We start from the raw sequence: 17,699 nt of genomic DNA on the forward strand, positions 1-17,699 counted from the left end.
TATACTGTAGCAGTTTAGCGCTCGTCAAACCACAGAAGTGCACTGAACACTCTGAAGCTCTGAACCAATCACAGAGCGGAACATTCGCTGAGCCAATGAAACGCTTCGATACACTGAAGCGATCGACACACAGAGCGAAGCAGCAGGGGGAGGGACCGACACTCCCACACTTTGGTCACGTGAGCGGCTGCTGCGAGACGAGCTCCGAGGCAGAAAGAAGGAGACGTGCTCCAGAGCTCCGACTCATTTGCCCGTCACTAGTAACAGGCATTTAATTAATCTAATTTGAGTTTTACAGCACAGTAAGTATAATTTTGAAATCTCTTGGCGAGCTTCTTGGAAGGTGGTGGAGAGTATCACTGTTACAATGTTACATGATACATTTACATGAGTCACTCCAAATCGGCACAAAAGACTGATACAAACTGGATTAGTTTTTCCCAAATTTTATAGATTTTTTTGGGTTCTAGGGGTGTGTGTCCATTTTTGCCTATTTTCTTACTTTCTGAATGTTCTGAGATGCATATCGTGATGTTATTGTATCGAGAGATTTGGATATCGTTACATGTTTATTTTAAGTAGAGAATTGTAAGATTAAAAAAAAAGATGTTGACTGTTTTTATATCAAAAACTCAACAGGTGGAACAGAGCATTTCGAGCTCCAGGTCTGTTTATGCTGAAGTAACGACATTATATATCGTGGCTTAAAGCTCACAGGAGTTAATTTTAGGACTTTTAAAACAGATATTTAAGAATTATAATTTCCCCCTCTATTTTTTTTTCCAGAAACCAGGAGTCCGGTGTGGTGGACAACATCAAAATCTGCAGCAACGACCTGGGCACCGGCCACTTCAAACGCGTCTGCATCACCATCCGGATCCCGCGAAACCCCACCATCGGAGACAAGTTCGCCAGTCGCCACGGTCAGAAGGGCATCCTGAGCCGCCTGTGGCCCACCGAGGACATGCCGTTCACCGAGAGCGGCATGACCCCGGACATCCTCTTCAACCCGCACGGCTTCCCCTCCAGAATGACCATCGGGATGCTCATCGAGAGCATGGCCGGGAAGTCCGCAGCCCTGCACGGTCTGAGCCACGACGCCACGCCTTTCACCTTTTCCGAGGAGAATTCTGCTTTGGAATACTTCGGGGAGATGCTGAAAGCTGGAGGATACAACTACTACGGCACGGAAAGAATGTACAGCGGTGTGAGCGGCTTGGAAATGGAAGCGGACATCTTTATCGGAGTGGTTTACTATCAAAGGCTTCGGCACATGGTCTCGGATAAATTCCAAGTCCGGACGACGGGAACGAGGGACAAAATTACCAACCAGCCAGTCGGAGGCAGGAACATCCAGGGAGGAATCCGGTTCGGGGAGATGGAGAGAGACGCGTTACTGGCTCACGGTTCGTCCTTCCTCCTTCACGACCGTCTGTTTAACTGTTCAGATCGCTCCGTCGCTCAGATTTGCGTCGATTGCGGGAGCCTCCTGTCGCCGCTGTTGGAGAAACCGCCTCCCCACTGGTCGTTCACGAAGCACAGGAAAACCGTGTGCACGCTGTGTGGGAAGAGCGAGTCCATCGACACCGTGTCCGTGCCCTTCGTGTTCAGATATTTTGTGGCGGAGTTGGCAGCCATGAATATAAAAGTCAAATTAGATGTGAAATAATGCGGCACTGCGGAACTTTTCTGTTAGAGGGTTTGGCAGCTGTTTGTCTAAATGGAAATGTTATTGCTTTAATTCCAAAAATATGTAATTTGTTTTCATTTTACCGTATTTTGCTCACTATAGAGCAGTCTGGATCATTAAATGGTCTATTTTCGAAATGTTTTCACATATAAACCGCACCGGACTATAAGGCGCATTAAACGAAACACAACAGTTAGATAAGTTAGTCAAACTTTATTTAACGCGTTCACAATAACTCTCAAATTTGTTCAAATGTAACGCGTAAAAAAAATACTGTCTGAGACTCTAAACTGTTAGAGTTTTCACAATAAGTCATAATAGTTGAAACAGTTGGGCGATTACGGCGTCCACACGTCCACATCCCTCTGGTCATGATCCGAGTCAGTGTGGTTACTGTTCCTTGGCAGTTCAGTTCAGTGATGAATCGGGTCTTGGCGAAAACTCGGACCACAGTTGATCCTGATCCTTCGCCCGGGCGTCCACGATCCGTCGGCAGATCGTGGTGTAAGTGGCTCGGCGCTGTCTCTCTGTCTCTCTGTCTCTCTGTCTCGGTGATTGTGTGTTTTTTCTCTCATCCACTGCTCCCACGCAGCTCACACTTTCACTTTATAACAGCCTTGAGTTTAAAGTGGACGTTGTGAGCGTGTCTCTTGACAGGTGCATTTTGATATTAAAAGGAATCACAGTCTGTATTACTCCTGATGCTCCTGACTGCGGGAGCCGTAATGCTGCAAGTGGAGCGGCTTTGTAGTTTACTAAAGTCGTACTAAGATGCCCCCATAAATTCATATATAAGGCGCTCTGGATTATAAGGCGCGCACTTGTTTTTGGATGAAATTAAAAGGCTTTTAAGTGCGCCCTATAGTACGGAAAATATGGTATATTCAAAAATAGGGATATAACAATAAACAAAATACTGTGATTTTGTATCACTAAAAGTCTCACAATAATATCGTGGGCTGTCAAAATATATCGAATTAAACGTTTCTTTGCTTAAATGCAGGTTTTATAGTAACAACAGCGTAAAAAAATCAGAAACTACATTTCCCATGATTCATTTCAGCGCAAACAACACGAAGAAATATGTTTTTGACTTGAATTCTTGGGATTATGACAGAAATAATTCACACAAAAATCTTGCCAAGGTATTTTAAAAGCTAAAAAGTGTTGCATCTACATTTATTTTTCTTCAAAATATCACAAATATCGCACCGTGAGATGCATATCATGATAATATCATACCGAAAGATTTAGATATTGTCACATACGTGTTAAAAAAAACTTACATATAGTTTTCCCTGGAATGTTCCACTGTAGCTTTGAACTTATCTCCGTGAAGCAAAGATGTGACACTACAGGGCCACACTTTTTAAGTAATAAAATCACTAGGGGTGTGCAGGAATATCGATATATCGTATAGTTTAATGTGATGATACAGTATCAATATCATGGGCTGCTGCATCGATATCTCACCAAGAGTATTTTTTGGTATATTTGACTAAATTATTTAGTTACAGCTACAGTTTTGTTGCTTGTTCAGAGGAAGGAAACTTGTTTATGCGACACATTTGACATTTTCACTGTTTTGATGATTAAAATGTTTGTGTCTCATATCAACATTGCAGCTTAACAAAGACTTTTAGTATCACAGCCATGATTTAGCCTTTATTTTTTTATTGAACTGTATCGAATCGATTTGAGATGTATCATATCGAATCGAAAGTGCACTGTTTTGAGATATGTGTCATATCGAGGCCTCAAATAAATGCAAAAATCCATATTATGATACAATTCAGTAAGGCTGGGCATCATCGAGAAGTTGCCGATATGATGCATACCTCGATACACTGCACTTTCGATTCGATACGTTATATTTCAAATCAGTTTGATATGGTTCAATATAAAAAAAGCTAAATCATCAATCAAGTCTTTGTCAAACCACTTCTTGCACAAAGTGAATGTGAAACTAAAACACTTTAATCAGTTTTAAACAGTTAAAATGTCAAATGTGTCGCATAAATGAGTTTCCTTCCTCTGGACAAACAACAAAACTGTAGCTGTAACAAAATAATTTAGTAAAATAAACCAAAAAACACTCTTGGTGATATATCGATACAGCAGCCCACGATATCGGTACTGTATCATCACATTAAACTATACGATATATCGATATTTCAATATTTTTGCACACCCCTACAATTCAGGCAAACATTTCCATGGAGGCAAGCACCTGCCAAACTCTCCACTAGAAAAGGGTCTGTGTTTTTTATTTCAGTTAAGAACAAAATCTATTAAATGGGAAAACCGTTTATTTCATTATTCTGTCTCATTTCCGATATTTATTTTAAAGTTTATTTCAGATAACACCAATCAAAAAACAGTCTCAGTGCCTATTTCAATTTTGATATTTTATTCTCTCTGGTTTAGATGAAGTTCTGCTGCTAGAAGAGAATAAAATATTAAAATTGCAAAATTGAAATAGGCACGATGAAATAAAGGTTAAAATCTAATCTAATAAGTTTTCCCATTTTATTGTTTTTCATTCTTAATTGAAATACAAAAGAACGAATGATACACGGACCGAAAAGTTCCACACCGCTTCTGTAAAGTGAAATGATTTCTAGTAAAACGGCTTTTGTTGATATGCAGATGTTTTGAGTTTTTGTCAGTGTGATTAGATTTGTCACTAAAACAAATGGACAATTATGAACTTTGAGTAGAGGAATACTTGATCCAGTCTAAAGATAATTGTATTTTTGGAAAGAACTGTTGAAAAATAGACATGTTTTAAGACATATTTCGTTGTTTGGGAACATTGAAGATGACCGCAATGATTAAATGTACAAAAGATTTCAAGCTTCTGTTGTCAATCTTATATTTTATTAAAAAGAATATCTAAAAAAAGTGTTGGTCATTTCACACACCGTCATCACAATAACCCTGTTTTAAAACACATTTCATTTGATCAGTTAGTCGATTTATTATTTGATACAAAAAATCGGTAACTTTATAATAACTACACCTTATTTAGCCTTAAAGGTTGTATAGAGGATTTTTTAAAGGGAAGACAAATAGAGCGACAGTCCTTTTTCAAATGTTGTGCATGTGTGACACCACCTTCCTCCTCCACAGCCTCAGTAGAAACACCTCCTCCCGCCTCTTTACTCTAGAAATCACGTTTGTTTACAGCCGGTGCACATTCAGAATTACTGTTGAAGTGACCCGTCTAGAAATAATTTAGCGACCGACGTGTCAGTTTTTAGACCCTTCGTCTGCTTCATTCATGCAGTCGCTGGAAGAAATCTCCAAGAATCACATGTTTGGTTTTGCTCCTTTTCTCCTTCTTTTCTTCTTTCGGTGACCTCAAAAACAGACTTTCTTTTGCGGCGAACTGGTCGTGGATTCTCGTCCGCCATCGCAACAAATTTTGTGTGAACTGCGAGGAAACTACAGTTTAAAAAACCTCTAAGAACCGCTGCATAAACCACATAATCCCCGCGCGCCGGCGAGTCATTTACACTAGAAACGTAGGGAGTTTGATTGACAACCTAACAGCCAATAGAAAATGAGGGAGCCTTGTTTTCTATTGGCTGATGTTTATCTGCCCTCACTATGTCCATAGTTGATAGATTTTCATTCTTTTTTTTTTTTTTAGTCAACATAATTACAAGGCTGCTGCATCTCTGTAATGGTATTTTAAACTTTCATTGACAATTTGAAACAAAAAAAAATCCTCCATACAACCTTTAATAAAGCATGAACAAAGACTTAATTAATAATGAATAAAAACTTAATGATTCACGCTTAGTAACTACTTAATTACTGCCTTAATTCACACTTGCACTAAATTTGCCTGTGCTGTAAATAGTTACTCATAATTATTTCATACTTAATTACTCATGAACTAACCATTTGAGCATTTATTCATCATTATTAAACTATGAGAATGATTTACTAATAATGCAATGCAATGATAATTCAGGCAGCTGTTATCTGTTAAGTCTTTTTGAGAGCTTTTCTAAAGTGAAGACGAATTACGCTTTATTAAACATTTACTAAGCGTGAATCATTATTAATTAAATCTTTTTTCATTATTAATTAAGTCTTTGTTCATGCTTTATTAAGACTAAATAAGGTGTAGTTATTATAAAGTGTTACCAAAAAATCATTTAATAATACATTGATTTCAGACAGATACAGCTTTTATCCCAATCAATACTGTAATTATGTAGATGTGATTTAAAGAAATGCTTAATTGAAATGTATCTATAAACATATAATACATAAAAACAGTGTTTAATGAGAAACATGAATGTAAAAGTTAAAGGAAATACAACAAAAGTCTTCAAATCCTAATCCCAGCTACAAGAAGAAACCTGAATGTTTAGTGTGTATTGGTCCAGGAAGGGCATCTGACATAAAATAAAGTCCAGCACATGAGTTTATACATACAGTAAATCGTAATAAATAACTGGAAACTGCAATATTAATCTAAAATTTAGCCATTTTTGACTCACATCTTCATAGTATCAAGCAGATTGTCATTTTAGTGTTTTTATTTTTGACTCATGTCTCTCAGGTCACGACATGTATTAATTAGTCACTTAATTTGTCAAATAATTACATGGGGGGTAGGTGTAAACTGACATTTTCTGAACACTCAAGGCTCAAATGCAGAACAATACTAGTCTGATTCATCACTTTGTAGAAACCGTCTGACCTCGCAGCGTTAGGATTCGTTCGCTCGACGGTAGGCAGGTACTTTTTTATTTAACCAATCGCTGCTGTTTGGTCGTGACGTATGTTGTATCGGGATTAACTGGTATATTAAGTTTTTCCCAAATCCTGTAGGAAGAAGAACAATAACGTCTTTCCCCTTGATGAAATTCACCAAACATTCTCTTTGTCCCATTTTATTCAAGGATTTAAAGCTGGAACAAAGTGTGCACCCACGTAGACTGTTGGGTGATCAGGACTGAACCAGAACTGATCCAGGACTGATCCCAGGACTAAAACAGGACTAAACCAGGACTGAACCAGGACTGAACCACGCTCCGGTCTTAGTCTCAGTCTGGTGTCGGTCTCGGTCCCGGTCTCAGTCTCCGTCCCGGGCTCAGTCCCGCTTCTGGTCTGGTCCCGGTCTCGGTCCCACTCCTGGTCTGGTCCCGGTCTCGGTCCCAGTCTCAGTCTCAATCGCGGTCTCAGTCCCGCTCCTAGTCTCAGTCCTGGACTCGGTCTCAGTCGCGGTCTCAGTCCTGCTCCTGGTCTCAGTCCCGGTCTCAGTACCAGTCCTGCTCCTGGTCTGGTCTCAGTCCCGGTCTCAGTCCCGGTCTCAGTCCCAGTCTCAGTCCCAGTCTCAGTCCCAGTCTCAGTCCCGCTCCTGGTCTCGGTCCCACTCCTGGTCTGGTCCCGGTCTCAGTCTCAGTCTCAGTCCCGCTCCTAGTCTGGTCCCGGTCTCGGTCCTGGACTCAGTCGCGGTTTCAGTCGCGGTCTCAGTCCTGCTCCTGATCTCAGTCCCGGTCTCAGTCCTGCCCCTGGTATGGTCCCGGCCTCAGTCCCGGCCTCAGTCCCGGCCTTGTCCTGGGCTTAGTCCCGATCACCCGACAGTCTACGTGGGTGCACACTTGGTCCTGTTTTAGTCCTGGTTCCGTCCTAGTTCAGTCCTCCTGTTTAGTCCTGGTTTAGTCCTGGTTTAGTCCTGGTTTAATCCATTATCCATTTTTTCCATTCTTCATTTAAACCCAAAATCAAAAACTGAAAAAATGAATCATTATCCGTTTTTTCATTTTGGTTTTGGCGACAAATAATGAAGAAAATCTTAGTTTTTTTACTCTCTTATTTTAGTTTTATTTTGAAAACGAACGACACGTGGATCTAGTTAAGTTGGGCCAGCACTCGCGGCAGCTCCAGAACGTTCGATATCGTGAAGTGCGGTTTAATACTTTCGCTCTCGCTGCTCCCTGGTCTTTTGATCCAAACTGTAGCTCTGACATTCGCCTTCAGCCCTCCTTGAATATCGGTATCGAGCGAATCGCCGACCATAACGCAATCCTGAGCCTCCACTCCCAGCATCTCAAAACACATCCTGAAAATCAACACCGACGGCTTCTGCTCCTCGTGCTCTCCTCCCACCACAACCTCGTCGAAGAACTCCTCGCTGTTCGAGACTTCCACCTTCTCCCGTTGAGTTTGCGTTACGCCGTTGGTCAGAAGCAGCAGTTTGTATCTCGTTCTCAGGTGGACGAGGAGCGCCTGGACCTCGGGGGACATGGTGAGCAGCTGAAGACGGCTGGATTTCCATAACCTGTAGCAGTCCGAACCGAAGGACTCGCCGGGACAGGAGCCCACGGTCTCTCGGACGCTCTCCTCCCAGTGCTGAGAGCGCAGCTGGTCGATGGTTTTTCCCGACAGCGGGTTGAAAACTTCGTGGTAAAGTTTCTGTTTGAATCGGCTGCAGATGGTTTCGGTGGAAGCGTCGTCGAGATTCAAGCTGGATTTTAGAAACTCGCCAACCTGGAAAAAAACAAAAGGTTAACAAGATTTTTAAAAATGAAAACAGGGCATCCCCACGTTTGACTACCCCAAATTTAAGACTTTAAGACCTTTTTAAGACCACATCGCAACAGTGGCAAAAAACACCACATCCAATTCTAATAATCACCAACCAACTATGGAACTAAATCCATGTATCATTCGTTCATTCGTTTTTCAATATAAAACTAAAAATAAGAAAACAAAAAAACAACACTTTTCTTCGTTATTTGTCTCCAAAACCAAAATGAAAAACAGATAACGATTCGTTTTTTGAGTTTTCGATTTTGTGTTTAAATGAAAAATGGAAAAAACAGATATTATCGTTTCCCGTTTACGTGACTTCTGTGACTGCGATGCCGGACTTTTGCACCGCGTACGGACTGAACCAGGACTGATCCAGGTCCGAGACCAGACCGGAACCAGTCTCAGTAGTGCTCTGGTCCCGGTCTGGTCCCGGACCTGGTCCATTTGAACCAAAAGCTCTTAGTTCGGTTCGTTTTCGTTGATGTGAAAGCGTCAGTTGGATGCTGCACCACCTCGGAACCAGCCGTGGTTCTTGAGCGCGGAGGACCAGAGCAGCTCGTCCGGACCTGTAGTCCACAGAACATTCTCACTTTCCCCACAAGGAACCAGCGCGCAGACGATGACACGGAACCGCTCGGACCGCTGGTCTCTGTCTCAGTTCCGCTCTGGTCCCGGTCTGGTCCCGGTCTCAGTCCCGGTCTCGTCCCGGTCTGGTCCCGGTCTCAGTCCCGGTCTCCAGTCGTCTCAGTCCCAGTCTGGTCCCGGTCTGGTCCCGGTCTGTCCCGGTCTCAGTCCCGCTCTGGTCCCAGTCTGGTCTCGGACCTGGATCAGTCCGTATGCGGTGCAAAAGTCCGGCATCGCAGTCACGGAAGTCACGTAAACGGGAAACGGTCGTTATCCGTTTTTTCCATTTTTCATTTAAACACAAAATCGAAAACTGAAAAAACAAATCATTATCTGTTTTTTCATTTTGGTTTTGGAGACAAATAACGAAGAAAAGTGTTGTTTTTTCTTATTTTTGGTTTTATATTGAAAAACGAATGAACGAATGACACACGGATTGTACTAAACCTACACTTCCCCATGATCCATCCAACGTCTTCCTCCACTCTACTGATTGTTTACTCTTTGCCGCCAGCGCCTGAAACCAAAGTATTGTTTGCACAGACTCCAAATTAAACGTTCATGATTTCACGTTGTTTTTTTCCTCCCTCTGTTTAACGTCGCACTGCAGTCCGGTTGAGTCTACAAAAAAATAGGCTAATGAAATTTAAGACCTTTGTGAAAAAAAATAAGACTTTGGCAACATAATTTTAGACTTTTTAAGGCCTTAAAGGGATAGTTTCGGGTTTTTTGACATGAATCTGTATGGCATCCCCATGACTTACCCCCGACTGCGTCCGGTGAGCCGAGATACTGGTCGTTTTCGGTGCTGACTAAAGTAGTCCGGCAAGTTGGCTTGGGACTGTATAATAAAGCGTTTTTCTTCTCAAAACAACATGTGTTCAAAAGAGTGATACATTTGCATCACAAAACCTTCATCCTCAAAAAAGTCAGACCTCATAATCGCTTGGCACTATTTTCTCTCCGTTCGTATCACTGCGCGTTGCCGCATGTCAAAAAACCCGAACTATCCCTTTAATTTAGGAACATGAAATTTAAGACCTTTTTAAGACTTTTAAGACCCCGTGGCTACCCTGGAAAACCAGTATTTGTCGACAACAGTTCGTGGCAAATCCAGAATAAAATCTCTCTCAACATGTCTCTCTCGTTTTTCAAAGGAAAAACATTTCCATGGAAACAAACAGGAAGAGGCCCTCCCTCCTGCAGGCCTAATAAGTACAAATAAGGAAGTCCGAGCACATGTGTCCTGGTCTCAGGTCTCTGCACTGGCTCCTGTGGCTCAGAGACTTTACAGCGGCTCTGCTTGTAAAAGTCTTTTCATGGCCAAGCACCAATGTCCATCTGTGACATGTTAGTGTCATATGAACCATCTGCACTGTGAGGAGCTCAGGGACCGGCCTCCTGCTGGTGCCCAGAGTCACGACTAAACACGGGGAGTCAGAGTTTCAGGTTCATGCAGCTAAAACCTGGAACATCACATGACTCCGAGGAAGAGCGCAAGTGAGCAGTCGAAACTGTATGAAAACAAACTCTTGGTCTGTAAAAAGAACCTAATAACATAAAATATCTGAAGACCAAATGAATCTCATTGGACTAAAACCTGGAACAGTCTTCCTGAAGATGTGAGACAGGCCTCTACTTTGAGTCTGATTCTGTTTAGCTGCATTTTTCAGTCTGCGCTCTTCTTTCTCATTTAATGTCTCTCTCTTTTTCTGATGTTTATTTATGTTTTGATTAGTTTGAATTGTGATTTTAATGTATTTCTTATTCTGTAAAGCACTTGGAATTAGTTTGTGTACAAATTGTGCTATACAAATAAACTTGCCTTGCCCTTTGCTTAATAAGTCAGGTTTATGGAGACGTCACATGTCACTCACATCAATGTTTTGGCTTTTATTTATGTGCATTTGTGGTTAAAACTAATTACATACACGTTTTACTACACATAGTTTACCTCAATCACACTGAATATAACTAATGTTCAATATTTTTGTTTGTTTTGTCTTGTTTTTGCATATTTAGAAAAGAGTTATGTGACATTATAAAGCCTCAAAGCTGTAAAAGTGACATGTCAGGTATATGTTTGTGTATTTGGACAGTTCATTCATTCCTTTGTGCTTCTACGGTCTTTATAACACCAGAAAGATCAGAAATTTCATTGTAAATAAAGATGTAAACTGAACTTTAAATAGAAAATAAAATAAAGGATTATATTAGTGTCCTGTATCTAACTTTACTGATCACTACGGGGAACACATGAAAGTTTTGGGGGTTTTCTTCCGAATTTCGTATTTATTTCGTATATTTTCGTGTACCTTTAGAAGAGCCACCTCTCCTGCGCCGTGTGTGTCGATCAGAGTGTTGTCCAGGTCAAAAATAATCGCTTTTACGCCTTTATTTTCCATGTTTTTAAGCGCACACTCGCAGCGAACCAGAAAGTCTACAAACGCGGAAGTGCAAACCGGCGCAGTGCCTCATGGGAAATGTAGTAGGGTAAAAAAATAAGTAATATCTCGCTTTTGCCGCTAGAGGGTGCTCTTAAATTACAAAACATCGACTTCATTTCACTACACGAACACCTCACACAGTTAAAATAAGTAGTTTGAGTCTTCAGTATTATAAACTTTGAGTAATTTGAGCTTTTAATGAATAATAGTAAACTTAATAGTACTAATCTTTATGATATATGTGTGAAATTGTTTTCAAATTAGACTTTTATGACATTTTAAACACATTATACTGTTGTTTTTGTGCTGAGTTACTTGTATTGTATTAGATAAATTTGTATTTTGGTCTGTGCATGCATGTTTGAGTAAGATTTTAATTACAACGTGTTTTTAAAAAATTGAGACATGCTTCAAAAATAAAGGCGCATGTTTTTGTTTACACATTCTTTTATGATTTGACATTGACGGGGGAACCAGAAACTCACCCAGACACAGGGAGAACACGCAAACTCAGGGGTTGAGCCTGTGAGGCGAAAGTAGGACTGATAGAGGCTGGAAATCTTCAAGCACCACCATCACTCTTGTACACAAAAGCCGTTCAGTGAATTGTCATATCAGATCTATCTCTAGGGCTGGTGTACCTTGAGACAGTGAGCTTTCGATTCAATACGATATATTTCAAATTAATTCGATACAATTCAATTAAATAATAAAGGCTAAATCATGACTGTGATGCTAAAAGTCTTTGTTAAACCACTTCTTGTGCAAAGTTCATATGAAACACAAACATTTTAATCATCAGAACAGTGAAAATGTCAAATGTGTCGCATAAATGAGTTTCCTTCCTCTGAACAAGCAACAAAACTGTAGCTGTAACAAAATAATTTAGTCTAATAGAAACAAAAATATATCGATACAGCAGCTCATGAAATCGATACTGTATAATCACATTAAACCAGGGGTGTCAAACTCATTTTCCTCCGGGGGCCGTATCCAACCGACTTTGATCCCAAAGGGGCCGGATCAGAAAACTCATTCATATAAACCCCAAAAATAACAATAAGTTCAAATATTTGTGCAGAGAAACACAAATCTATTACAGAAATCTTTTTTAATTGATGAACTCTTTCTTATACAAAATATAATATTATGAACAACCTGAAACTTTAAGAAAAATACAATTTCAACACAATGTTTTAACATGAACTTGTCTGTAAACAGGAATAAGTTCATTTTTGTTGTAAAATCCTGCACTCGGCTCCTCTTTTCTCATGTTGGACATTTTTCTGATGAGGGTGTCACGGTCAACAGTCAAAACGATCGTCCTTTAAGAGCGTTTGGAAAGAGACAAGTCTTCATTTGTGCTGCTCTGGTGGGAGGGGCCACGTACAGAGATGCTGGAGACGCTGCTATGATAAACACCATAGAAAATTAACAATGTTTTAATAGAAAATATAATTAAAATATTTTAGTAGAAAATCAGCCGAGGGCCAGATTAAAGGTCTTGGAGGGCCGGATCTGGCCCCCGGGCCGTATGTTTGACACCTGTGGTTTAAATTATCAAAACAGTGAAAATGTCAAATGTGTCGCATAAATGAGTTTCCTTCCTCTGACCAAGTAACAAAACTGTAGCTGTAACAAAATAATTTAGTAAAACCGAGCCGCCGCCGCCGCCGCCGCCGCCGCGCCGCCGCCGCCTCCTCCCTCTGGAACTCACTCCCACAATCCACCAGGAACTCGGACTCACTGCAGAACTTCAAATCACGACTAAAAACTCACCTGTTCAAACTGGCATTCCACCGTTTTCTACAGTGTCACTTTTATTTGTTTGTAAAGCGTCTTTGAGTGTCCAAAAAAGCGCTATATAAGTACGATGTAGTATTATTATTATTAAAATATACCGAAAAATACTCTTGGTACAACAGCCCACGAGATCGATACTGTATCATCACGCTAAATATTTCTTTACTATTTATTTTTGCACACTCTCTACTACAGTCACTGCTGCTTCACTTTGACCCACCCGACGTGAGAAGTGATGAGATCAGCCTTGGACAAACGGAGCTGTAACAGCAGGAGAAAGCTGCAGTACGAGGCAAAAACAACAGGACTAAGATCAACCAAAAAAATGACAGACGTGTATCAGCTTTTTTTGTATTTATTCTGCTGAAAAACATATACTCATTCTTATTCCTCATGCCTCACAGCAAGAAGGTTCTGAGTTTGATCCTCGGGTTGCCTGGGCCTTTCCGTGTCACCAACCCAAAACATGCAACAATAGGTCTCCAGGAAGTACAGCTGATAGTTGAAAGCTAAGGTCACTTAAATAAAATAAATGAATGAACCTGCCCAGAGAGCTCATGATCAGAGGTGAGGGCAGGAACGTAGACTGATGGTAAATCGAGAGCTTCGCCTTTCGACTCAGCTCCTCTTCACCACAACGGTCCGATACAGCGACCGCATCACTGCCGATGCTGCACCGATCCGCCTGTCAATCTCACGCTCCATCCTCCCCTCACTCGAGAACAAGACCCCGAGATACTTAAACTCCTCCACTTGACGCAGGCCTATCGTCATGAGCTCTGGGTAGTGACCGAAAGGACGAGATCGCGGATACAAGCGGCCGAAATGAGTTTCCTCCGCAGGGTGGCTGGGCGCTCCCTTAGAGATAGGGTGAGGAGCTCAGTCACACAGGAGGAGCTCGGAGTAGAGACGCTGCTCCTCCACATCGAGAGGAGCAGTTGAGGTGGCTCGGGCATCTGTTTCTGATGCCTCCTGGACGCCTGTTCTGGGCATGTCCCACCGGGAGGAGGCCCCGGGGAAGACCCAGGACACACTGAAGGGACTATGTCTCTGAGCTGGCCTGGGAACACCTCAGAGTTCCCCTGGAGGAGCTGGAGGAAGTGTCTGGGGTAGAGGAAGTCTGGGAGTCCCTGCTTGAACTGCTGCCCCCACAACCCGGCCCCGGATAAGCGGAAGAATATGGATATGGATGGAACCTACCCAGGGACGACAGGTGGACATTATCACTGGTGCTACAACCTGGTACAAAAAACATCTCTCCTGTTGAGGTTCATGTAAACTGTGCTTGTTTCTGTCTCATTAAATAAATAAACTAACAAACTGCAATCAGTGTGGGCTCACATCTCCACAAACTTGACTTATACTTAGTCTACTCCTGCTTGTTTCCAGAAAAATGCCGTTCCTTTGGCTACACAGTATGACATAAACACATCTACATACCTACTTCTTTAAAATAAAGCTGTATTACACCAAATTGTCTCTTGTGAATTTTAAATCATGTTTTAATGTTGTTATCTCCTCAAAAACAGACCTGGAGTTGTGTTTTGTTTCATTCACACATGTTGAGTAACCCTTGATTATTAGTCTGTCAACATCTCCAAAGCTCAGAATGTTCTGTTCCACCTTGTGATGTCATGAAGCGGCAGTGTTCAAGTAAACAGATGTAATTAAATTAAATTAATTTAATTTAATTAGATGAAGGCTACACTGTCCCCATCAAATATTTAAATTAAATAACACAGTAATTAATCTTGTAAGGATGTAACAATAACTGAAATATCGTGATATCGTATCGTCAAAAGTCTCACAATAATATCGTGAGCCGTCACAATATATCGAATTACAAGTTCCTTTACTTAAATACATTTTTTTAATAGTTGCAACAGCTTATAAACATTGGGAACTACATATCCCATGATTCATTTCAGCTCAGACAACATGAAGAAATATGTTTTTGACTTGAATTCTTGAGATTATGACAGAAATAATTCACACCAAAATCTTGTCAAGGTATTTTAAAAGCAAAAAAAGTGTCTTTATTTCTTATTCTGTAAATGAAAATGTTGTTCCTTTGGCTCCACAGTATAACATAACACACAAAAATATCAAAATATCAATATATCATATCGTTTAATGTGATGATACAGTATCAATATCGTGGGCTGCTGTATCGATATATCGGCAAGAGTATTTTTTTGGTATATTTTACAAAATTATTTTGTTACAGCTACAGTTTTGTTGCTTGTTTAGAGGAAGGGAACTCATTTATGCAACACATTGACATTTGACATTTTCACTGTTTTGATGATTAAAATGTTTGTGTTTCATATGAACTTTTGCACAAGAAGAAGTGGTTTAACAAAGACTTTTAGTATCACGGACATGATTTTGCCTTTATTTTTTATTGAACTGTATCGAATCAGTTTAAAATATATCGTATCGAATTGAAAGAACACTGTATCGAGGTCTGTATCCTATCGGCAACTTCTTAATGATACTGAGCCCTAATGGAGAATGCTCGGAAGTATGGCTTTAACTTTCTATAGGCAGTGTTGGGGAGTAACAGATTACATGTACCGGAGTTACGTAATCAGAGTACAAATTATGAGTAACTGTATTCAGTTACAGTTACTGTTTCAGTGAGTGGTAATTGGATTACAGTTACTTTGTTGAAATAAATGGATTACACTGTGCTATTTTCCTGTTTTCACATTTTGGGCTATATCCCTTTTTAATTAGTTTTATTTTATTTTGGTAATTCCACTCATTGTCGGAAACCCAAACAGAACGCGTGCAGTAAGAGCGATGTAAACGTCTCGTTAACGTTGCTGGCGTCAGTCAAACAGTGGACGAGGTCGTTAATAATCGTCGTTGTTAATACCGTATTTTCTATTGCTATTAGACGCGCTCTTAAGCCTCCAACCCCATCAAAAAAGTTTATCTTTTGTTCGCTGCTGTCCATACGTGTCCGTTCGTAGCGCTGATGTCTTTAGTCAGTTACTGTATTTTCCACACTATAGGGCGCACTTAAAAGCTTTTAATTTCATCAAAAAACGACTGCGCCCCACAATCCAGAGCGCTTTATACACGAATCCACTCGGGTGTCCCAGCACGACTTCAGTAAACTACAAAGCCGCAACACCCGCAGAACACACAAACACACACGGAGCAGACAGCGACCGCACAGAGACAAACACCCACAGACACTCATCACTCCACGCCGACGAGGAACGGAACGGAGGAACGAACCGAAAAAGCGAGTGCAATGTGCCACTTCTAGACACGACTGAACAACTGAGTAACTGCGAACACGCCGACAATCCATTGGTCCCAGACACACCCTCCCTACACGCCACAACTGAACAAAGCCCAGAGTCACCGTGAACGAACAAACAAACAAAACCACTCACCCATCACACTGTTGGGTTTCCTTTAAAGTTCGGTGTGGTTTATTTGTGAAAAAAGTTTGAAATTAGACCATTTAATGACAGTGCGCCTTATAATCCAGAGCGCCTAATATCTGGAAAAATACAGTATAAAAGGTGCTCTGGATTATAAGGTGCGCAGTCATTTTTTGATGAAATTAAAGGCTTTTAAGTGCGCCCTATAGTGTGGAAAATACGGTAACTGACTAAAACGACATCAGCGCTATGAACGGACACGTATGGACAGCAGCGAACAAAAGATAAACTCAAAATGACTCCAAACATTAGGGCCGGGTTTCACTGAGAAGTTGCCGATAAGATACAAACCTCGATACATCGGCCACGAGTCTTTGTGAAACCACTTCTTCTCATGCAAAGTTCAAATGAAACACAAACATTTGAATCATCAAAACTGTGAAAATGTCAAATGTGTCTCATCACCGAGTTTCCTTCCCCTAAACAAGCCGCAAAACTGTAGCTCTGTTACAAAATAATGAAGTAAAATGTACCAAAAAATATTCTAAACACCAAACATGTTTTAGATTTTAAAATGTGAAAAAACTAAAATAAAAAGTTAAAATAGACACAATTTGCTTTGAACTCTTGTTGGCACTTTTGACATTTCTTTTTATTTATTTTTTTATTTTTTTATTTGCAAACTACATACATTACAACAAGTAGGAACCAAAGAACATACAAGACAAGAGACAGATTACATTACAAATAAAGACAAAGGTGACAGGGGCTGGTGGCAGTGTGAACCTTATATGTGTGTGACTGTGTATGTGCATATGCGTGTGTGTGTAAGTGTCAGTGTGTGTGTGTGTGTGTGTGTGTGCGTGTGAATATGTGTGTGTGTGTACGTGTGTGTGCGTGTGAATGTGTGTGTGTGTGTACGTGTGTGTGTGCATGTGTGTGTGTATATGTGTGTGTGCATATGCGTGTGTGTGTATATGTGTGTACGTGTGTGTATATGTGTATGTGTGTAAGTGTGTGTGTGTGCATATGCGTGTGTAGTGTACATATGTGTGTGTGTGTGTGCATATGTGTGTACATATGTGTGTGTGCGTACATATGTGTGTGTGTGCGTGTGTGTGCATATGTGTGTACATATGTGTGTGTGTGTGTACATATGTGTGTGTGTGTGTGTGT

At 40.8% G+C, this 17,699-nt stretch overlaps 2 protein-coding genes across 3 annotated transcripts in view; one reads left to right on the plus strand and one right to left on the minus strand.

Moving 5' to 3' along the window:
• polr1b (RNA polymerase I subunit B) overlaps positions 1-4,546 on the plus strand; it is a 34,995-nt gene extending 30,449 nt beyond the window's left edge. Inside the window, exon 15 of the mRNA XM_055162502.1 lies at positions 787-4,546. Within this exon, the coding sequence (XP_055018477.1) occupies positions 787-1,669 (883 nt within the window). The 3' untranslated portion in view covers positions 1,670-4,546. The remainder of the gene's footprint in view (positions 1-786) is intronic.
• Positions 4,547-4,548: 2 nt separating this feature from the next.
• Positions 4,549-11,327, minus strand: nanp (N-acetylneuraminic acid phosphatase). Of its 2 annotated transcripts, XM_055162503.1 has the most exons (3): positions 11,188-11,327; positions 7,545-8,203; positions 4,549-7,440 (listed from the first exon to the last, which is right to left on the minus strand). In XM_055162503.1, exons 1-2 carry the CDS (start codon positions 11,275-11,277, stop codon positions 7,565-7,567), a joined length of 729 nt encoding a protein of 242 aa, XP_055018478.1. In that variant the 5' UTR covers positions 11,278-11,327; the 3' UTR covers positions 4,549-7,440; positions 7,545-7,564. The 2 variants fall into 2 exon arrangements, with proteins under 2 accessions (XP_055018478.1, XP_020789620.1); XM_020933961.2 differs by having other exon boundaries at positions 4,549-8,203.
• Between the last annotated feature and the right edge of the window lie 6,372 nt (positions 11,328-17,699).

The sequence above is a fragment of the Boleophthalmus pectinirostris genome, unplaced genomic scaffold, assembly GCF_026225935.1.
Source record: "Boleophthalmus pectinirostris isolate CB_2022bp ecotype Guang Dong unplaced genomic scaffold, ASM2622593v1 HiC_scaffold_5, whole genome shotgun sequence".
In the NCBI taxonomy this organism is placed as follows: domain Eukaryota; kingdom Metazoa; phylum Chordata; class Actinopteri; order Gobiiformes; family Gobiidae; genus Boleophthalmus; species Boleophthalmus pectinirostris.